The sequence below is a fragment of the Phaseolus vulgaris genome, chromosome 6 (genome assembly GCF_000499845.2).
Source record: "Phaseolus vulgaris cultivar G19833 chromosome 6, P. vulgaris v2.0, whole genome shotgun sequence".
In the NCBI taxonomy this organism is placed as follows: Eukaryota; Viridiplantae; Streptophyta; class Magnoliopsida; order Fabales; family Fabaceae; genus Phaseolus; species Phaseolus vulgaris.
Window position 1 is genome coordinate 18,713,537 of NC_023754.2, and position 23,806 is coordinate 18,737,342.

Sequence of the window (23,806 nt, forward strand, 5' to 3'; positions counted from 1 at the left end):
TAAAATGATGATTGTGGGTAAAATTGTCATTTTAGACCAAAGTGTTTTGGTATAAAACGATAGTTGTGAGTGGAACCACCGTTTTATACCAATCGTTTTGGTCTAAAACGGCGGTTTCACCCACAACCATCGTTTTATACCAATGTGTTTTGGTCTAAAACGACGGTTTTATCTAAGAACTATCATTTTACACTCGTTTGATTACCTTAATTTGAAACGCACCACTTACGCTTTCGTTTTTCATTTGTCTTTTCGACTTGTTCTTACTCTCGTACTCTGCTTCTTTCATCTCTGTTGCGACATTTTCATACTGTAAGTTCTTTTTCCTTCACATTCACTCATTGCATTCTCCTTCATTGCTTATTATTTTTTGTTTCTCTTATTGGTTTCTCTCCTCTGTTGATGAAGGCTTTCTTGGCTCCCATCATTGTTTCATTGGTTGGCACCACTGTTTTCATTGGTTTTTTGTTGCCACCACCGGTTTCGTTGTCATTGCCTGCCATCGTCGTTGTTGCCCATCACCACTACTGGAAAAATTATTAAATAAAAACTAATTATTTTTTGTCTTTAAAATTAGTTTCTATTTAATGATTATCTTGTAGTTTATTACCTGTATTTTTTTAAGGCTCATGTATTTGTATTCCCAACAATCATAGAAATACAAAGAAATTTTATATGGGATTGGGGTGTGAGAGAACTAAAAAAGCTTGGTTTAGTTAGGAACATTTGTGCAGTCCAAAGAGGAGGGAGGATTGGGAATTAAGGACATAGACAAATTTAATAAAGCTTTGCTAGCTAAATGGAAGTGGAAAATTGTGGCTCAAACAAAAGGAAAATGGAGAGATATTATAATATCTAAATATGAAATAGATGATACGAAGTATAACAATTCTACAGTGAAATTTCAATCTAGGTGGTGGAGGGATCTAGGCAAAGTTTGTGGAGTGGGTGAAATTGAAAGTTGGTTCAATAAAGCAAATCGGTGTGAAATAAGACGAGGCCACTTGGTTTTTTTTATCAGCAAAAAGAATAAATAAATAAATATGAACCACTTAAGGGATAATCCAACCTGTATACATATCAACTGTGCTACTCAACAGAAATGCCCAATAAGCTTTCCCAAACCAACCAACTCAAAACTAACTAAATCACCTAATCATGGCAATATCTCCAAACCTACATACACAACCAAAAAGTAACAGAGACTTTAAATCGACAACAAACACGTCAGCGGATCAAGACACCAATCAGAAAAGAAAAAACAGACATAAGCAAAATAAGAAGTGATCCAAGACCAAGCCTTTAATTGAGTCAGAGAAAAGATTTCAGAGTGATTAATCACTCCTCCCTTAAAAAATGCGATTATTCCTTTGCCTCCAAATCTCGCCAATGATTCCAACACAAACACTTCCCCAAGCGGCATTTACTTATCCTGGAACATTGCACAAGATAAAGTGTAAGAAGTGTGAAACAAAATCAAAATGATCTACCGACGCCATCCCAACCCAAGTATATCACTGACTTCAACTAACCAAGCTACTCTGTATTCAAAAAATAAGTGTCTTAGTCTCAACTTCTTCCCGACACAAACAACATGAGGAAAAATCAACAGTAACCCCACGTCTAACCAAATTAGCCTTAAAAGCAATTGAATTACCCAATACCCTCCAAGCAGTAGGCCACTTGGTTAAATAAATGACTAGGAGAGTTTAATCTTAAACTTAGGTTTCTGATTTTATACTCTATTTCACTTAGTCAAGGAAGGAAAGTGGGGGAGGTAGGATATTGGTCAGGCAATGGAATCTACAGTGGAGAAGGAGTATGTTTGAATGGAAGAAAGAATAAGAACTACAATTGTTGAGAGAGTTAAGTACAATAAACTTGCATAGGGGAAAATCTAACACATAGAGAGGGCTTGATGAAGTGGATGGTAGGTACTCAGTTAGTTCAGCCTATCTTGTACTACATAACAAAACCAGTGGTGAAAACAACAAGCATTTTAATGAATTCTGGAATGTAAAGACTCTCCCCAATGCACAATTCCTTGCATGGAGGGTAATGTTAGATAAATTACCTACAAGGCTTAGTTTAGTTAGGAAAGGGGTTGACCTTAGTTGTACATTATGTCCACTATGCTAGTAATGTGATGAATCCATCTACCATCTATTGATGGAGTGTAAAGTAGCTTATGCAGTCTGGAATGCATGATGCAGATGGGTGGATATTTAGTATGTTCAACATACTGAATTGTGGTGCCACTTTGAGCAATTTCATCTTTTCCATATGTATCAAAAGCAAAACCAGGTTTGAAAGGGAGTGTGGATAGCTATTGTTTCGAGTATATGGGATAAGAGACTGCAAACTCTCTTTGTTACTTTGTTATCCCCTGTTTGACTCTGATTCATCTTGATTTTAGCATGTTGTTATTTGGGTTCTTAAGTTATACCCTTGTCAAAGCAAATAGATTAGCCAAAGATGGTAATGGTTGTTGTTCTCGAATGATGCTCCAAACTCTTTTGCGCCTTCCTCCTCTCGGTCGTCCGGCTCCACGGACGGGGAAGGTACCTGCAGAAGGCACTCCAACGCTCAAGTCATGTTAGCACTCGAGTGTCAGAGTACTGTAAATAATGACGTACCTTAAGGTTTAGGGTTTAGGAAGTTGGTGGGCTGTATTAGGAAGTTGATTCATGTTTATGGTTGCACTAAACAACCTTTAACTATGAATTAACATTGCTGACTTAGTCAACCATTGGCTCATTGTCAAAGGTCAGTCGGTCACGCTTCGTCATGTAACCTTCTCACCATGGCTAGGTGGCTAGTTGTTGCTGGCCGACTTGTTGAGTCGTCCGATCATACCGGTACAGTTGTTATGTTTTTGCAGGGACTAACTATATGAAAAAGAAGGGAGTTCAACATTTGATTGTATAATTACTATGTATGCAGATCTACCAAATCAAAGGTGTTGGGAGCTATGAAGGGGCAATATATACTCTAAATCACTGCAGTACAACAAAAGAAGCACTTCCTGACTCTCTGGAACTTCGTTTACAGTACAAGCTTTCATGACATTTACGAGAACGCGACGTTTGGTTTGCCTTCTTTTGACATTCTTTCTTTAGGGAAAACTCTCTGTGTTTTGATTTTGGTGACCTGCAACATAGCAGCAACATGTTTTCTTTCATGACTTTGAAGGACTAGGTCAAATGTGGCAACAAAGCAATTTTTTGAGTTTGTTGGAGCTGATATCAAATTTGTATATTTTATCAAGCAGCTTCTAGGTATGTATCTTATCGATGTCAAAATGTTGTTTAATATACAAATTCTTACCTAAGCAACATCATGATCATGTTTTGTGTAGGGAGAATGACTTATAGTTTTATTTTCAGATCTCTATTTTTTTATAAAGATCGGGACATCTTTAACTTATCATAATTTATTTATCATAAAAAAAATAATATAACATACACTACATTAAATAAACTAAAACTAAGCATAAAATCAATTTAATTATATTTTTTATTTATTTTTCACACACTTCATACGTGTAAAATAATATGAAAGAAAAAATATAAATTAGTTTTCATATAAATTGATTTTAATTTATTGAAAGTCGTATTTTTTGTTTTCTTGTTTTATTTTTAGGAAAATTTAGCTAAATATATTTTAAATTAAATTATTTTATAGATAAATTAAAATGAGATAAATTAGTTTATGAAATGTTTCATTTCATTTTTATTTGCTATATTTTATGGTAAGCAAGTTCATAAAGAAATGTATTCAAAACAAATCCAAAATAATAGCTTATGATAGCATAATTAAATAATAATTTATTAGTACATAACCGATATTATAGAAGGTGAATAACATTGAATATTTTATTATTATATTTCTCATAGTATTACGACATTTGTTTGCCAATTATGCCACTTATAAGTTCTAGAAATCAGAGAATATTATCCAAGTTATGTCTGCTTTCAGAAGTTAGCAACAAAACTAATTAACCTACTTACATACACAAAATTATGTAATATAAAAATAAAACCCTAATTGCTCTTAGATATTGAAACAAAAACAAAATAATGTCACCTTTCATTATCGACCACCGAACTCTTTCAAGTTCTAAAGTTTTAAGCATGCATAACATTATCAAAATCTCTCTTTACAAAATCAAGAAGAGCCATTGTATAATTCTTTAATGGTTAATAGAGTTTTATTTGATTATGCATCACTTCTATCTGCTTCTTATTTCCATTTCTAATGCCTTTAAATTTAATTTGACAAAGCTCAAGTTATCTCTTCCATTTTTTTTTTCTATTTGAAAGCTTGCTGCACCTAACTCAACAACAAATACATATTAATTTATCCATACTAACTGAAATTAATATCGACCAATTAATAACGTAGTTCAGAATATTTATTCTATCTCTCTTATTTATTATCCATGCATAATCAAAATATTTGATTTTAATCCCTTCTAATAACGTTTTTTAGTATTTATCAAAATGATTAAATATTTTTTTTTCTTTATACTTTTACATAAAATTCTAAATTGTAAATCTCTTTTATAGTAAAAAAAACTATTAAAATAGGTTATTACCAATTTTTTATGTAAAAAATATATTTTTAATATAGACTAAAAGTTAAAATATATTTAAAATATTTATGTTAACTTATTATTAACGTGGATAATATAATATAGTTCATACTAAAATTTTATTTATGTAAAAAACTAATAAAAACACATTTTTAACTATTATAAAAAAATCAAAATAACTTCTATCATCATTAGTGATATGCATATATATGCCGCATAAGTCTAATGACATGTGTGAAGAACGTTAAAAGCACCTACAATTTTCTCTCCTAGTTTTAAATTTGCATACATCACCTGTTAAGAATTTTCCTAATACTTATTAGATGAAGATAGCATTAATATTTGTTGTATTTATAAAATACTAAATGTGTCTAATTTTTTGTTTAATAGAGTAATGCATTAATTAAGAGGGCATTTTGTAAAAAATATAACACTATTTTTTATTGTTTATCTAAAAACATATAACAAGAAGACAAACATTTATTGCATAAAGAATAAAAAAAAAATCCAATACTAATTCCTCTAGTGATTATTAAATATATTTAATATTTTTTTGACCTTTTCTCTGATAGCAGTTGATATAAATGTCGTAAATAGAGAATTAGGTGAGTCGTCTTGACCGCCATCAAGTTTCTGGATGAAGAACCAGTCAAATGTTAATATTCAGAGAGAGACACTTTTTTTTTCTTTTTTTTTCCCATAAAGAATAAAATTAAATTAAAAAACATTATTGCCAGAAACAATTATAATTATTTGTGACTAAATACTTCTTGTTTCACTTTAAATATTGTTTTACAAAATTAATAATGCATTACAAAATTATACATGTCTAAAATTGGAAGTAAGCAACACTTTTTTAAGCAATGCTTGTAAAAGAACATGAAATTAATAAATTACCCGTGAATGAAGTTAAGAAATTGCAGTAGATGTTTAACGAATGTTTGGAAAATAGTTTAAACACGTAACCGATATAAATCATTGAATTTTTATTAATTTGATATAATTTTAATTATCAAAGTAGATAATTTTTTAAAAGATTATTAAAATTGATAAATAGTGTAAATAATATAATTTTAATTAAAATTTAATTATATTGAAATTATGTCACTTTACACAATTCTTTTATATTAAAATCATATTATTTTAACACAACTTATCTATTTTTAATATTTTTTAAAATATTTATTTATTTTAATAATTAAAAGATAAAATTAAACTAAATTAGTAAAAATGTCTAAAAAAATTATAGTGTCTTGAGAAAAATGGTAATTAGCGCGTCAAATTTGAAAAATGAAGAAATAAGAAGGTTAGTGCATCGTGTTTGGGGATGTAAATGACTTATTCTCAAGTATTTGAGGATTTTTAAAACTTCTATAAACATGAAGCTTTGATTTGATAATACAACGAATAAAAACTATATTGAAAATATTTCCATAAATAAAATAATGTTGTAAAGACTAAATTCATTTATTCTAAATAGAAGTGTTTTAAATAAGATAAAATATAAATTTTTATTAATAAAGTTAGAAACTAAAAAATATTTATTTATAATTTATTTCATTAAAATCATCATTTCTTAAAAAAATATTTCCTCTGTTTTTTATTTAGTTTTTTTTGAAAAAATTGTTTCTCTTTTTTAATATATGAGTTTATTTTGATGATACTTGGGAGTTATAAATTTATTCTAACATATCATGTTATAATATATAAACACACAAAATATGCTTTCGTTCATTTCCAGAATAGTGAAAAATTTAACAAGAAATTATCAAAATTTAACAAGAAATTATCAAAATTTAACAAGAAATTATAAAGTATTCCTTAATCAGATCAAAATCATAATAAAACAAGCATTACGAATAAAATGACAATACAATCATCAACTAAAAACATAATATTATATTTAAATATCATCTCAATACATAAGAGTTTGAACAAATTATTTTCAATCCAAAATGGTAGAATTAGCCACTCATGTTGGCCATTACAAGCATGGAAAACAAGAAAAAAATGTTTGTCCTTAACGGCTACCTCCTATAACATTTTCTATCACCTTCTATTGTCTCATTGATGTCTAGGATTGTGCCTCAGACTTCATATTTAACCTAATTGAGCTTGGACTAAGTGACTTTTCGTCTGGACATGATTGGGCTCGCTTGGACGAGTTCCTTTGAAGTATTTTTGGCTTAGACGAGTTTTGAGCATTTCAACCTTCTCTTTTCATCTTGTTTATTTTTCTTTAGCCATTTCATCTCCATTTTCTCCTATAATCCTGAAATTAATAGAAATTTAAGAATAAATCATTCTTATTCATATTATAATCACAAAATATGTAAAAATATTTAAATTTATAAATATCCATAAGTATATGTATTTTAATATAAAATATTACTAAAATATAAGAATTATTATCAGATACATTATTCTTATTCTTTGATAAAAATAAAAAGTTAAAGTAATATTTCTGAAACACAACTTTTTCAAGATAAAATTATGGTGTTAAACCATGACTTATACAACTTTCTTTCTATCGAGAATAAGGAAATTAAACTAAAAATAGATATTTAAAAAATGGTACAATTCTTTGTTATAAGGAATAAGGTAAAAAGTTTTCCAAACCTTTACTCAAAACAACCTATTGCATAATAATGGATAAACTATGTAACCTGACTTTTTTAATTTTTATAAAAAACTAGACAATAACGAAACAAAACCCACCATAACAGAAACTGAATCAGATGATTGGCACTTTTCCACTGCAGTGATACTTCCCAAGGGCGGGCCCCTGCAATTGCTCTTACCTTCCCTAATACCCTTCTCAGAACTATATTTTTCTTACAATTTGTCCTTTTTGTAAGAAATTACGCAAGAATGATATATTAATTTTCTTACAATTTACCTTTTTTTGAAATCTCTATAAGAAATTACACAAGAATGATAAATTAATTGGCCTCCCATAATGACAACAATAATCTTTAGAAAAAGAGTGTATTAATGCTACCGTAGGATGAAATGAGATATTGAAGTATAAAAAACGTATAAGTATTCATAATCTTTGAATATAATTTCGTTATGCACTTTGCTGAAATTATTAAAACGTACTTGCAGAAATAAAACTATTTCATTTACTAAATACTTGCTCCATCTCCAATTATTTATACTTTTACCATTTATATAATTCATTTTAAAGTAACTTATGTCTCCTTTTATAATATAAGGCGAGAAGAGAACAAACACAAATTCTATTACGAAAATAAAAAGAGATGAATAACCTAGCATATATTTATTCAATGTAAAATAGTATTTTCGTACTAATAAATTACTTGTTTTTTTTTTCTACTTTACCTTCAATTAAAATGAAATTACCATAAGTTCAGTATTATGTCTGTATTAAAAAAATATTATTTGCATTATTTTAACAACTTCCTTATTTTAAAGAGGTACCCCAATTCTCCTAAATGGAAGATCTACAACTAATTTACTCATTAAATGAATGATCAAGACGTACTATTTTCATTTAGAGTTTATTTTCATTAAATCTTAAATTAAGAACCATAACTCTTCATCTTAAATCTGTTTTAGAAGAGCCAAATGTCATAATCAATAATCAATACAAACTTCAAACAAAGCCACAACAAACTTTGAAAGATCACCAAGTCACCTTCTTCCCACTATATATATGCTCCAATGCGAGGGATTCAATGAATAAATTAATTAGATATATATGGAACTTGCCTTTTCACCCTAGTCTACATCTCCCTCATCTTTCTTCAAATTAATTAATCACAATATTCCACCTTTTCACATTAATTTAATATAATTTCTCTCTTCTTATATAGAATTATATACAATCAAAAGCAATACACCAAAATTAATATCTATTTCACTAAAAAAAATATATTACGAGTACAGTTATGAATAAACTCGCATAAGACAAGAATACCGCACTTAAACCAACATTACTAAGTTACTAACAAATAAAAACATGCCGAACATCGTTTTTTAATCACATTATGTTCTGTCGAGGAAAAAGGTTGTTGAAGTCTGAAAGAAACTAAGACAAATTTTTGTTTATATGATCTATTCTAACATCAAGCATTACCTAAAATCTCATCAAAACTCGTTCTAACAAATGGGCTACAACCGTTCTTCCACCGCCATGATCATCTCGAGAAAGGCCGAGAAGGAGAAGCACTCCGGCAGGGAAGCGGAGCACGAAAAACGCAACCGGGAGACGGTGAAAATGGTGTACAAGGCACAGTGCGATGGCCACACGGAGAAGCTTGTGAAGTTGGTGAGGACAGAGTTGGAGTGGTGGTACCACGGACCTCATCATTGCGAGTACATGATGAGACTGTTGACCGGCGAGTCAACGGCGAAAGGGTTCAGGTTTCGGCCTCGGAGGATCAGGGCCGTCGGAGACCGCGTGATGGTGGAAGGGTGGGAGGGGAAGGGGGAGGAGTACTGGGTGCACGTGTGGACACTCAGCCACGGGATCATTGCTCAGCTAAGAGAGTACTTCAACACCTTCATTACGGTGGTGCTTCGAGTTTCTGAAGATGGTGATGAGGCTCGGTTGTGGCGGAGCTCCGACCGGGTCCGGGTTCGGGTTCATGGGTCGTTACCGGATCTCGTGCTTTCAGTTTAAATCATGTTTTAATAATAATAACTACAACTACATATAGTAGGTAGGTATTTCAGTTAAAATCATGTTGTTTTAATAATTATTTCAACAACCCCAAACCAAAGCAACAGTGACCATCCAAGTATTGGGCCACAAGCCCATCCAGCGTCTCGGTTTGTACTCGGTTTGTACTGCTTCTTCCTGCACCTTTATACTTTATTGTGTCACTCCCATACTAAATATGAAAATACCTATTTATTCTTTTTATGGAAGATGTTTTTGAATTCAGTTATTTAGATTTATAAAATCCAGAATTTTTTTTGAGTCTGGAGATTACGTAAACCGAATATATTCCAGAAGCTAATCTTATAGAAAAGACTTTCAGATTATGTAATCTGAAAGCTAATCACACATTTGAAAAGAAATTCAGAATTACATAATCTAGAAGTTAATTTCATATTCAAAAAATATTTTCAGATTATATAATCCAAAAACTAATTACGCATATGAAAAAAAATTTTTGGATTACAAAATCCAAAAGCTAATCTCATGTATAGAAATGACTTCCAGATTATGTTATTTGGAAGCTAATCACAAAAGGCTTCTAATTACATAATTCAAAAACTAATTACAAATTTAGAAAAAAGACTTTTAAATTATATAAAATCCAAAATATTAAAAACTAATATTTTTGGAATAAAAAACTTAGGGTGGCACAAAGGAAGAAACAATCCTCGGTTTTAGGGCTTGTATAACTCCCTCACCAGTATCGTGTTGCACTCACATATTCTTCTGACGATTTTGCTTCTTGCACTCCATCACTACTACCTGCATTCGTATTAATGTCAAAAAACTAAAATACCCTCTTACTACATCATGGCATTCATTATTGGTATTGTACCTAAAAACCAGAAGAAAAAAAATTGTGAGATTGTATATGATACTGTTAATATTTAAATAGAATAATTTTGTTTCATTCATGCATCCATTATATTTTTCCATCCACTGTAATCATGGTTAAAAGTTAAACATTTGAAACACAACCTTAACGTGCCCCCCAAAGGGACCTTTGGTGTTGATGAAGAGATGTTTGAGCCTTGAAGTGGAGGGTCAAGGATCATGATATATCCTATTTAAAATATTATATTTTTAAACTTTGAAGACAATTTTATAAAAACTAAAAACATATAGAATCATAATTGCAGTAACTAAAAACATATGTACATTTTTATTTTTATTTTATATTTTTTAACATTGCCTTTCAATACTCCACAAACTTGGGAAGAGAAGAAGACTTTTACTCGATGTATATATACTGAAAATAATTCATAAAATGCAGTATAATAATAACTCAAGGATTACAATTTAAATATGTTGAAACAATAGTAATCTATGATTTTTATTAATTGAAGAAAACTCTCTCCATCCACAAGTTATAGCAACTCTTTGGAAGTGTTTAAATGAGAATGACATGTAAATACTACAACATTTCTAAAGAAGTCATTCTTATTTGAAATAGAAGAACCATTTGTAACAAACATAAACAACTCTAGAGGTTCCAGTTCCAGTGAAGAACTTTGTTAACACAAACTACTACAATAACTGGACCAGCTAAATCACCAATAGCACAACCTGAAAAATAAGCAAACCAAAATTAGAAAACCAGAAATGAAAAAGAAAGGATCAACTTTGCAGAAGTTAGTAACAATTTTTTTCACATTTTCTATGTTATTAGTTAAAATTCATGTAAGTCCTACCAATTTGAAATAAAAAAAATTATATAAATTTTAACTAACAAAACTTAGTGTCTTTGGACAAAGTATTAGGTAATCAAGAAACATCAGGTGTCTTTAAAAAAACTACAATAATCTAGATTAATTTGGGTTTGTAGGTTAATTATCAAATTATTAAAATTTTAAAAATTATTGAAATGGTTAAATCTTGTAATCAGATTTCAATTAATATTGAAGTTTTGTCAAGTAGTACAATTTCATTTGAAATCTAATTATATTAAAATTGTGTTACTTTGTTAAAACACGACTTCTTTAAAATAAACTGTGTTACTAATTTTTTTTGGAAATTTTTTTAAAATTTTAACCATTTCAATAATGAACCTACAAAATTAACTTACTTTCTAGAAAAAACAATAATCTCATACTACTTAAAAGAGATTATTAATTAGTGTCTTCCCAAACATTATGTAAAAGTAAATGATGACAGAATGTTTGGATGCAAATATCATGTTCTTACCAACATACTGGCCAACTGAAGGACGAATAAGGGAAGCACCAATCCCTGCCCCAATTGAGGCAAAAATTAAAGATGCATTGCACCTAATTGTGGCTAGGAAAACCTTCTGTTTAAAAAGTCTGATTCTCACATCATTGCTTAATTTTTCATGATTTGACTTTGATTTAAAGAGTTGAAATAATCCAATGCCTACTTGGACAATCCATGATGCTGAAACTCCAAGCATGTACCCTATACACAAATATCAGCACACTATGGCTTAAGTAAATAACTCAATTCAACCTTATAATGAACATAAAATTTATTAAATGATTTTACCTCTGAAAGTTGTTTTGCTCACTGAGCAAATGTAAACTAAAGTAGGCATTTTCCTTCCAGCCTTGCGAGCAGCTGATTGAGGAACATCTGTTCCAGAGATCACATGAATTTAATATGCATCAGATTTCAAGAATCACAATATCTGCTTTTACTATGTTTATTCGCTTTATCATAACATCTAAGGAATGTAGGAACAAATTTTGAAGAAGAAAAAACAATGCACCTTTAAGTAGCTTCCATGCCATTCTTCTTGAAACATAATGTACAGTTATTCTTTCTAAAATGCGTCCAGTAGTCATCACAACAACCTGTAATAAATTCAAAACACATAAACTTATTTGCTAACTTTCAAACATGTTTAAATAAATGCAGAGAGAAGAACCACACAAGACTGCACACTAAAGTATAAATTATGGCACTTTATACATAATGATAAATGGACAATTAGTAAAACTTTCCATATGATATATTTGTTTTATATCTGATTGATTCAAATTGAATGAAGTAAACCAGCTTCTTAGGTTTGTCACGGTATTGAAGATTTAGAAAAAGAAACACACACATGACATGCACATCAGTGTTACATATGGCATCTCATCACCAATGATTTTAAAACATGCCAATATAGTGAACATTGCATGGCATGTGCTATGATGACATGACCCTTTTTGAAGTTTGAATCAATAAGGAGAAGATATAAGATTAGGTTCACCTCACGGATGATTTGCAATAATGACTTTTTGAATGGAACACTCAAACTGCCATTACGATCTTGTTTTTCCTGCAGAAACTCAACATCATCTTGTTCCATCTTTGCACGAGGCCCCATAGGAGGAAAATAAAACATTAGAAATGATCTCAATACAATAATTGAAAACGATTTCCATTCCAAAGCAGAAAATAGAGGTTTAGGCTCAATGTTGTAGTGCTTGGTTTTGTATTTTAGAGAATCATGGTAGAAATATTTTCCATGTATATTTGCTATACTAGGAATGTGATCTTCAAAAATTATCGCTCCAGCATCACAATGAGCAAATGGTGGCCTGAAACTGGAGTTTGTAGCTATTATGTCAATATAAACTCATTGTTAACCAAAGATGTAAAACATGTGTGAGGTGGCCTAAAAAACAATGATAACAGTCTTTTTTCTAATCTCTTGATACTTCAGTCAATAATGGATTATTTATAGACTTTGTAGAACAATGTTCAGTGATGCATCCTTAAAGTATAATAAACTGCAAAATCATAATAAAACTATGAACCCGTTTTCTTTCCTCAACATTCACTGTATCATCAACATCATATTGAATATCGCATACACATGTCTTTTTGGAAGTATAACAAAAAAATGAGTACATATAAAGAATCACAAGCTTAACTATTTACCATCCAAATCCAATTCAACACAATAATTCTTATTATGTTTGAATTCCTTTATCATGCCTACAAATATTTGTTTTTGATCTAGTCCTGTAGTTATTTTAATGATGTTTGTCTGTACTACTTAAGCCTTTTTTAACCTTACAGAAGAACATGCTTAAGCAACTTTATTGGATAATCATATATAATAATTTTTTTTACATATATGTAAGACATCAATGATGTTGATATTCAACTAGATTAAATTGTGTAGAGAAAAACTAGTGAAAGATCATACCCAAAAAAGTCCTTTGAGGAAAAAGATGCAGCCGCAGCAAAAGAGGCAACAGTAGCAGCAGATGAAGAAAAAGAAGATTGATAGGTCCGTGCCGTGTTAAAGCTTTGGTTTTTCTTCCATAGATCTAACAGTAATGTTAGTCCTACCATTATAGGTCCTTACACAAGTTACAACACTGATCAGTAAGTGACAAAATGAGTCTTCTCAACAATCAATCACAAGATTCACAACATTATATTTGGAAACAAAATTCTACAAAACCAAAGACTAAATGGTTGGCAACGAACAAAACTTTTGAAATATCAAATTCCAATAGATTTGATTTTGTTTTGATGAATAAACTCATTGGAGTTTCTCATGCATTGCAATGGTTTTCAAATTTTAGAATTACAAATATTTTGTTTAACTCAAATTCACAACCAAAAGGAGTGAATTGTCTAAATGAAATCATGCATCATTAGGATACCTTGGTGTGAGTTTGAGTCACAAAAGGGGTCACCAATGCCAAAAATCAGAAGACAGTAATAGTTTAGGAGTTAGAAGAGAGATGAGTGATGAGAGTTAACAAATGTATTTGGAATGTGTGATACCCTATTTTTATGGCAATTTGGATCTGTGATTTATCTTTTTCTAACTCCTATGAGATCTTATACTTCATTACTTTTCACCGGTAGTTAGTTTTTTTAAACAAAGTTTAAGGTAAAGTATAAGAAAAATTTTCAACAAAGAATATAAGAATATGATGTAAAAAAAAGTCAAGATTTCACAATTATAAATATATTTTTCGTTCATCATTTGTATTAAGATTTTTTTAATAAATATTATTAGAGTTTGTTTATTAAAACTATATTAATCTTTTAGGTGATTTTTAAATACACAAATTACTGAGATCAAAGTCTAATTTAAACCAGAAAACGATAACAACTCCCCTAGAGAAATTGCATATTAGCTTTCTTTATTACCATGTTACCTTAGAGAAACTAGCTTTTTTTCTTGAAAAAAATGTAATAATTATTATTTATACTCCCTTTTGTGATTTTTGTATTTTTTTTAAAAATTAATCTCTTTTTGAAAATTAATTATGAATTTTATTTCGGGGACTTATAGACGTTGCAAAAGTTAATATGATGCAACTTGTCTTCTATTCTTTAAAAAAAAGCATGAAAGTAGAAAAAGGAAGACTACAAATAGCACTCTTTGAAAACCTGAATCATCATAACACAAGCCCATGTGATCACACACATGCATGAAACAACTTCTCTGGCCCATGAATGAAGAAGAAAAAGAAAATGGCGAAAGTACCATAGTACCCCCAAAAACAATTCATTTTTCTTCTTCTTCTTCTTCCTGTCTCCGTTATTTTGTTTCCAAAAACCCATAACAAAAACCTCACATCTCTGCACTTTTCTGTGAATAACTCATAGAAAACAAGAGCAAAGGAAATGTTACGGTCCCTTGCGAGAGCTGCAACGACCCATCATTCATGGCATCACAAGCTCGCTCCTTTCTCATCTCTCAGCCGCACTTCTAGGCCCCCAAAGCCCACATCACCCTTCAAACCCGATCCCAAAAATCCCACCGCCAACCCAGCCGCCGCCGCCGCACTCTACGACGAACAAGAACGTATCCGGCAGCTCGCCGCCGATGACAAGAACCCTTCACTTGATGTGGGACCTAATGGCCGTCCTCTCTTCACCTCAGCACCTTCCTTCTCCCACCTTTCCCGCAACGACGTCCGCACCTACTTCAAACTCACGTACTATTTCCCTCTAACCTCGTTTTTCGTTGTGGCATTTTGTCGAACACTTTGTGTGCGTCTTTGAGTTTTACGTTTTTTATTTCTGGATTCTGCGATCCTGAGTCGGTTTGGTTTTTCAGGAAGGATTCCCTGGACGCGGTTTTGCCTGAGGGATTGCCAGTAGGTATGGTGAACGAGTTTCAGGACTCAATGCGGACGGCTTTGCTTGTTCGCCAGAGTTTCTTGGATCTTCGTGATAACTTCAGGCGCGTGGTGGATCCACCAATGTGGTCCTCTAATGGTAAAGGTGCGGTCTTTGTGTTGTTTTTATTGCCCCAGATGTTTGATCGTGCTTGATTATTTTTTTAATGCATTTATTAGGATCAAATCCTTATGTTTCAATTTTCATTTTCAAGTAAGCTTAGGAAGATAAACTTTGGTAGTCTTGAGTCATTCACTGCACCAGCAAAACTCAATACTGAGCTGAACTTGAAGCAACAGAACTTACAGCAACATTAATACGTGCTATTGCTTTTTAGTTGTTTGTTCCTTTTGCTTTCATACCTTACAACAATTCTGTGTGTGAACCTGATAGAAATTGTTCCTGAGGGTTTTTTACCCTCCAGCCTTTTGGTCTCCTATCCTGTTAGCTGAAAGTTTGGCCTGAGCATCTCTCCCTCCGCTTGCTCAGTTTTCTCCATTTTGGTACATCTGTTTGACAATCTCACAAGGGTAGTGAACACTAGAGTTTCAGTCACAGTCAAGTAGGGATATAGAGCATCATCTTGTGTAAGTGTAACAAAACCAGTGTTACTCTTAAATTTTATTTAATAAGGTTTTGCCATTGTAAGTTATGCTTGAGTTTCTCTACAAGCTGGCCTCTCAATGCTTCTAGTGAAGATGTTTTGACACTTCCGGATGGACCTAACATGCCAAGAACTTCACCAGATTAAACCATACTCATCACTCAATTCAACAACATCATGGAATGGAATTATATGTAATGCATAACAAAATTTCAGCATTGGTCCAAGTTAAAATTGTTGGATGTCTTATATCAACTAGATATATGGTCAAATTATAGTAGGTAAGTGGATGCAAACTTTACCTTACAATTCTGTTTTATGAGATTGAGTTAGACTTAGTGGTATCAAAGGTTATCCTAAAAGGTTTGTTGGACCTATCGTGTTACCTACTATTAGACCACTTTTAGACCACCTACAAATATTTAGTTCAATGTTTGAGATGTTTGGTCCTCGATGTGAGGGAATGTGTTAGATATAATATGGTGAAATTATAGGATATAAGTGAATGCAAATTTCATCTAGTTTTATGAGACTGGGTTAGACTAAATATTTCAAAGAAAAATGTGAGACTAAAGCTTGAATATTAAGCTCAAACATAGGAGTGTCTAAGAATGAGAGCAAAGTCATCATAATTTTGGCTTATATAAGTCATATATAAAAACCATGATTATTATTGTGAAGCAATATCACAAGTGTCAGACATATGCTGACAATATTATTTCTCCACAAAAGGATAATAGTAATACTTATTATTTGAGTCTAATCAATGATGCTTTAGTCTTTATTATAATCAAATCCAATATCATATGGACACTCAACGTTCATCTAATTCAAGAATAATATAAAATAAATAATTTCAAATAAAATAAACAGTTCAAGTAAAAACATTTTCTGTAATGAAAGAGCAAGCAAATATTTTTTTTATTGTTTTTAATAATATTTAATCATCTAATAGAAATCATTTAATGTTTATGTATTCTTTTTGGTTAATCAGATAAAAGCACTTTTATAATTTCATTCAAATACCTCTTATCATTTTGAATAAGCACTTGAGTCTGCATCTTCTAAACACTATATTAACTTACCTTAAAGGAGCTTTTCACAGTAAAACTTTTAGATAATTTTTTCTAAATAATATTATCGAAACAGGTTCAGTATCATGTATGGTAAGTTTGTTATTATTTATAATTATTACCTTAAAAGTCAAGTATAAATTTTTTTACTGCCTGAAAATTAAACCTTTTTTACAGGAGTTAAAGTTAGGAAGCAAGTGGTGTTAGATGGTCCTGTTAGCTGTGGGAAGAGCATTGCGCTTGCAATGCTTGTTCAGTGGGCTCGAGAAGAAGGTTGGCTGGTTTTATATGTTCCTAAAGGCAAGGAATGGACTCATGGGGGATTTTTCTATAAGCACCCACAAACTGGTTTATGGGACACACCTGTCCAGGCTGAGAATGTCCTCAAGGCAAGACTGAATTTTAACGATTTTAAGTTTAATTGTGTTTTGTGTTTGCTCTTTTAAAGCAGGGTAAATGCGCTAAAGCCATTTTTCTGTGACCTGGCCATTCTTTAGAATGTTACTGAGGGGAAAATGATGAAACAAGGTGTTTCTTGTTTCCTACTTTAGCAGCAATAACTCATTTATTAGCAACTGCATAGTTGCCAAGGATGGTATGGTCGTGAAAAGTCTGTGTTAGTGTGGATAAAGTGGTTTCCTATTCCTGGGTTGATTGGGAATCTATACAACTATTTGTATTCACATACTTCAACTGGTTACCTATAACTATAATTATTATGCTGCAAATTCTTAGATCTACATTTATGTGTAAATGTGTTTTTGGTACCCAAACTATCAAGTTGATGAATTTAGTCTTTCAACTTTAAAAAACATTTGAATTTAGTCCCCTTTCCAGCTTTGTAGGGGTAAAGAACCACTACTGAATGTTAAATTAAAACATGAAAAAAGAGAGAGACTAAATTTACATATTTTGAAAGTTGGAGGATTAAATTCTTCAATTGGAAATTACATGGACCAAAATTAAGTTTGAACTTAAGTATAGGGACTAGAATCACATTTCTCTCTATCTATATGTAGCAATTTGTAGTGAATAAAGAAAGAATGAGTATGCCTTTCTGTCATTTTGGTTAATTTTTAAACTGCATTCTCGCTGTCTTTTTTTTCCTGAATCCTTTTGAGAGTGTAGCTGTTTTATCATACCCTATGGTGTTGCATTAACTTTTTGTAATATTGTATCCATGAACATGCAGGCTAGAGGGGAATATCCACATTGTTCTGTGATAATAATGTTGTGCATGGCTACCCATTTTCACTTTTGCAGCACATGTTATGTAAATTGTTTTGAGCTGGCTTGGTATAGCTCTCAAACCCTATGCATATAGGTATCAAGACAGAAGGATGTTTAATGAAATACATTTTGAATCTGAAATTCTGAGGATCAAGGAAAATGTTTGTCCTTATTTGTTTATTTTGGTTTATTTGATTTGGTTGCCTGTTCTTATTCTACATAATTAATATATATAAACCCTTACTGTTTTGTTTTAGGCTTCCTAGATTCACTACGCCAAGTTATTTTGAATGTAATGTATGGCTCTTTTATTTCCAGGATTTTCTGAAGTACAATGAGTCCTACCTAAAGGAACTTCCATGCCAAATATTTGATCCAATCGTATTAGGTGAGGGTGCTGGTGTTGGATGGTTGAAAGATGCTGATTCCTTGGCAATTCCTGAAGGTACAAATTTATACGAACTGGTGAGGACTGGTATTGAGCAGACACATGCAGCTGTTGGGGTGGTAGTTCGTTTGAGAAAAGAGTTATCACTTGTTAAAGACAGGCCTGTTCTTATTATAGTAGATCAAGTGAGAAACATATTCCTTGATGCTAATTGATACTCGTCTTTGAAATTACTTGTTTTCAAAATTGGGTTATGTTATATTTTGATTGTCTAATTTTTTTTTTGTGGTTGCCTGTCTCCAGTATAATAACTGGTTTACATTCAGTGAATTCGAGGAGCCAGTCACTATCCGGTCTTGCCGGCCAATACATGCTAGAGAGCTTACAATGGTTGGTACATTGCTTTGTTTTACTTTAAAACAAAGTTGACAATATATTGCATTATAGATTATATTTCTGCTTCTAGAAATGTGTTATTTTCATGCACTTTTAATGGGTTGCTGTAAGCTTACGTCTTTGAAAATGTTGGTCATGCTTGTGGTATGGAATGGGAAAGGGACCTTTAATTTCTGGCATCTGTATTTGTCTTCCCTAATTTACTCTTGTCAACAATTAGGCTTTTGCTCCAATGTTTAGATACCTCCTTCTTACTTTGCAGGTGAAGGCTTTTAGATCAATGATGCATGATGATATGATGGTAGGTGCCTTTTCCCATTCAACAGCGGTAGGAAAACTTCGGAAAGAGTTACCAGATGTTCCAGTAGATGCTCGTGTTATGTTTCCTCGATACAGTTTGGATGAGGCTGAGACTGTGTGCCATTATTATTTAAGGTATGCTTAGACAGTCGTAGTGTCTAGCTTCATGTGTATAGCAGGTAGCAAATCTTCTGTTAATAAAACAAATAACAATCATTTGTTTTATGATAAATTTCCCCTTCACTCAACTTAAAAAGAGTTTTTCTATTTGAAATGTATAATTGTTTAGGTAATCTCATATCTAAGGTACATCAATAATTTCTTCAAAATAAGAAGATACATTCTAAATTTTTAACTGGTCCTTCCGCAAGTGACTTAATAGTGACCTTTATATTTATAATCATTATACTCCTTTAGTAGAATTATTATTGTCAACCATCTCTTGGACCTATCATTTGTTGGTTATTGTTAGAGCAATGGCCTGCCTGGTATATATATATATATATATATATATATATATATATATATATATATATATATATATATATATTGGTTGTTACTAATGCAAACAACTTTCTTAGCTTGACAATTTGTTTCAGTTTGTTGAAGAGTTGTGTTATCATTTTTACAGGCAAAGGCTAATTCGTCGTGAAGCGTTCTCAGAGGAAAGTTGGAAGAAAATTTACTTCCTGTCCAACGGCAATGGAACAGAGATTAGGGGGTTGGTTCCTTTCATGCGGTGACAGACAACAGATGCATTATTTTTCACCAATGATATGTGTTCTGATTGTTATTTTTAATAATATTGATGTTTCCCATTTGCTTCACCGTAGGATACAGATGGATTTCTATTTGTATGATCCACATCAATCCTTTTGATTACCATTAACAATCATTCTCAAAGGCAATGTACTATTATGTATATTAACCACTTGCATCTTATAGTTTCAGAATCAGTAATAATTTTCTTCACTTTCGCTATCTTAAACATTATTTACAAACTGATGACACTCAGAAGCACACGTATCCATCGTATTTTGCATTTTTCTCTCCCAGCTATACCAACACCGTTAAACAATTATAGGAATATGGATGGAGCAAGATAAATTATTTTAGGATTAAATGTTTTTTCTTTTTAATAATTTGTTCCTGTTTAACTTTTAGACCGTTCAGGTAGGTATCTGTAGTGTTGAAATTATTATTTTTTTTATTGAAATAATTGTTAGTTTTTTTTTTTTTTAAATTTGTTGTTTTTTTAAACTAATGTTATTTATAACTATTTTTTAGAAGTTTATGAAGTAGAAAAAGATTTATTCCAATTATTTTTGTATAAATATTTATAATCTATATTTTTTATTCAATCATATTATAATTTTCAATATTATAATTTTAATATTTTTTTATATTATTTAATTTAAAACATAATTTTTATTATATATATTTATTTCTAAAACCAATATATATAGAGTGGTATACAACTTTAAGGCTTCTCAAATTAGTTGTTACTCTCATCAGCTCTCGTAAGCTTTAGTGCCTCCATCTCCTCTCTAAACTTGGGCATGGAAGCTTTGGGGAGGGAAACAAAGACCCTAACTCCTGCTTTCATTGAAGGATCCAAGTTACTAGGAGGCAGAAAAAGGCACAAGTCCACATACCCTAACATATTCCATGGAACTGGTATTATATTCACTGAAGCCTTCCATCCAAAGTCCACTTCTTCCAACAAACTCAGCTGCCTCCAATCTGTTAACACCACAGATGCACATGTTCCTTCAACCCTTATGTTCCTTTGTCTCATTGTCTCTAATGTGTTCATTGCATTTCTGATATACTCATTATTGGAAGGAAGCTTTTTGTTCTCTTTGATGAGCTTCACAACCTCTGAGAGTGGTCTTTCATTAAGTTCTTTCACTGTTTGCACCACATATGAACCCACAAAAGCATTCCCATAGTACCCTTCAGGCAAGGGTGGATCCATCAGGCGTCTCACCCCTACTGCTAAACACAGCATAGTTTTCCCATCAGAGTTCAATTCCAAAGCTCTAGCCCTTGACCTCCAAACATAGGCACCAAGTGTTTCAACAGTTGTGAAGCTTTCCCTCACATCATCACTTTCCTTCATCAGTTCCATTTTGAGTCTTTGTATGCTGTTACCGTTGAAGTTAAAGCATTCATGTGAAATCTCCTTAGTTGGCCAAAATGGTGAAACTGCCCTTGAAGTCTCATCAAAGGGAAATTGGAGTGGTTCCTTAAGAAGTGTCCCCATTAATCTCTCCCTCTCCCACACAGGTTTCACTGAGGGCTCACTTTTTCCACATGCAAGTTCAGCCAAGGCTCTGAAGAATTGAGATGCACCAAACCCATCACAAACACTGTGCGACAATCCCATTCCAATAGTGAAACCCCCACAGAGAAATTTGGTCACCTTGAAAGCCAAGGCGTGGCTTTCATCTTTAGAAGGGTTATCATTATTAATGATCAATTTCTGTGCAGTTGGAACATCGATCCCTTCTAGATAGTGAAGAGAAGAGAGTTCACAGTTAGCAGTTGCCTCCAAGAATGGAACTCCCTCAGCATTGCAGTTGATTCCAAGTTTTCCATCATCAAATGTTACCATCTTCCCAGCAAGAGGATAATAGTAAACCAAAACCTTAGAGAGGGCTTCTTTTATCACATGAGCAGGATCTAGCTGGCCATTTGGGGAATCAAGATTTGCTTTGTAAACATAAATGGTTTGACACAGAATGTTGAGAACAGGATCACTGTCAATGGTGGAAAGAGAAAGAAGTTCACATGGTGTGGGCTTGGAAGGTTTAACTTTTACAACATCCTTCATATCAAGGACAAGGGGTGTCTTCAAGTTTGCCATGGAATTTAGGTGTAAACAGCAGAGATGTGAGGATATGAGAACATGCATCAATATGTATATATAGGTAAAATTGTTTGTGTAACCCTCCTTTGGTTTTATCCATCCATTGTGAGATAAGAATCATTACACTCCCACTCTAGAAGTGGGTTGGCCTACAAGAAAAATCTACTTTTAACAAAAAAAGTGGGGCTAAAGAAACTAGTAACATTGTTGAAGTCTCAAATTGAAATTAAATAAATGTGAAATATTTATTTTTAATCAAATTCTTTAATTTACACTAAAAATTATTAAAATACACGGAAGTACATCTTTCTGCTAGGTAAGAATATAGCAAGTTACAAATTCTGTCTTGGTAGGGCATGTCTTTTTATTACTATTAAATTGAAGTAGTTAATGGAACCCTGAACAGACTCCCGGTGATAAGCCAATAATAATAAGTTAGTGTTTGTGTTTAGAATGAAGAAACAAAGTAGATGCAATGAAAAAAAAATAACAGAATAATATGGAGACTAGATTGAAAACACAAAGTAAATGCAAGTTAAATATTATTAAAATAATAATAAGTTAGCGTCTAAAACAAGGACACAAAGTATATGCAATAAAAAAAATAAGTTGCAGAATGATACTACGTCAAAGATTGGGACACAAAGTGGATGCAAGTTAATATTTTATTACATTAGATGTAGGTCTAGGCAACACTGAGATGATGTGGATGTTTATTGTCACCTTAACTCACGCTAAGTTATTTAATGAAAAACAAAATAAAACATTAAAACATTCTTGTCTCACATTTTCATTTTCTCACACTTTCAATTTCTCATTTTTGTCTCACTTTCAAACTCATAATCTTGAAATTTCTCCCAAAAACCCTACGTCTTTTTTGTTGCCATTTCACTCTCCTTAATTTCGTTTTTCGTTTTTGTCTTCGTGGCTATTTCGCTCTCCTTAATGCATTTTACTCATTTATTTCTCAAGGTAGTGTCCCCAATGACGACAATTTACTCACATTTGTTTTCTCACATAGTGTTCTTAACGACGACGCTAAGTTTAATTATTGTTGGAGATCCCACATTGATAAGAGATTATGACATTTCATAGTATATAAGTGAGTGCAAACCTCATCTTATAAGTTGGTTTTATGAGGTTGAGTTAGACTCTTCTTAATAATTATTTATTTTTATATCTATTTTAGTGTTCCCCAAACCTATACTATAGTTAAATAATATATTTTTCTTTATGTACACTTAACCAACACTACCTTATAACTTTATAAATTTGTGTCTCATTAAATATTCTCTGATGGATAACCACCAAAGCATGCAACCTTTTTTTGTTGGGTAGAAGAATTTGACCCTGACACACATGAAATAGGAAGGTGACATCTTGATCAGGATGGGAATGAGATTTGAAAATGTAGCTAACAATTATACTACCAACTCTAGTGCTCCTCTAACATACATAAATTTGTAAGAATCTTGTTGGCTAAAAAAACTAATGAAGATTACTTGAAACTTCACAGTAAAATAAAAAAGTAAATATCCAATTTGATTCCAAAAATAAAAG

General features: G+C 31.8%; 4 protein-coding genes across 4 annotated transcripts; 2 read left to right on the top strand and 2 right to left on the bottom strand.

Moving 5' to 3' along the window:
* Positions 1-8,726: 8,726 nt before the first annotated feature.
* On the top strand, positions 8,727-9,242 carry LOC137833491 (wound-induced protein 1-like). Its single transcript, XM_068641837.1, has one exon. It carries the CDS (start codon positions 8,727-8,729, stop codon positions 9,240-9,242), a length of 516 nt encoding a protein of 171 aa, XP_068497938.1.
* A 1,417-nt stretch (positions 9,243-10,659) lies between these two features.
* LOC137833094 (uncharacterized) lies at positions 10,660-13,592 on the bottom strand. The gene is made up of 6 exons (XM_068641467.1): positions 13,444-13,592; positions 12,499-12,829; positions 12,010-12,094; positions 11,787-11,873; positions 11,469-11,699; positions 10,660-10,850 (listed from the first exon to the last, which is right to left on the bottom strand). The coding sequence occupies exons 1-6, from the start codon at positions 13,590-13,592 to the stop codon at positions 10,768-10,770; spliced, it is 966 nt and encodes a 321-aa protein (XP_068497568.1). The 3' UTR covers positions 10,660-10,767.
* A 1,151-nt stretch (positions 13,593-14,743) lies between these two features.
* LOC137831534 (uncharacterized) lies at positions 14,744-20,346 on the top strand. The gene is made up of 7 exons (XM_068639247.1): positions 14,744-15,199; positions 15,322-15,488; positions 17,238-17,449; positions 18,609-18,863; positions 18,982-19,068; positions 19,337-19,509; positions 20,006-20,346. The coding sequence occupies exons 1-7, from the start codon at positions 14,886-14,888 to the stop codon at positions 20,115-20,117; spliced, it is 1,320 nt and encodes a 439-aa protein (XP_068495348.1). The 5' UTR covers positions 14,744-14,885; the 3' UTR covers positions 20,118-20,346.
* Positions 20,347-20,799: 453 nt separating this feature from the next.
* Positions 20,800-22,493, bottom strand: LOC137831533 (tetrahydroanabasine acetyltransferase-like). Its single transcript, XM_068639246.1, has one exon. It carries the CDS (start codon positions 22,289-22,291, stop codon positions 20,870-20,872), a length of 1,422 nt encoding a protein of 473 aa, XP_068495347.1. The 5' UTR covers positions 22,292-22,493; the 3' UTR covers positions 20,800-20,869.
* Positions 22,494-23,806: the final 1,313 nt, after the last annotated feature.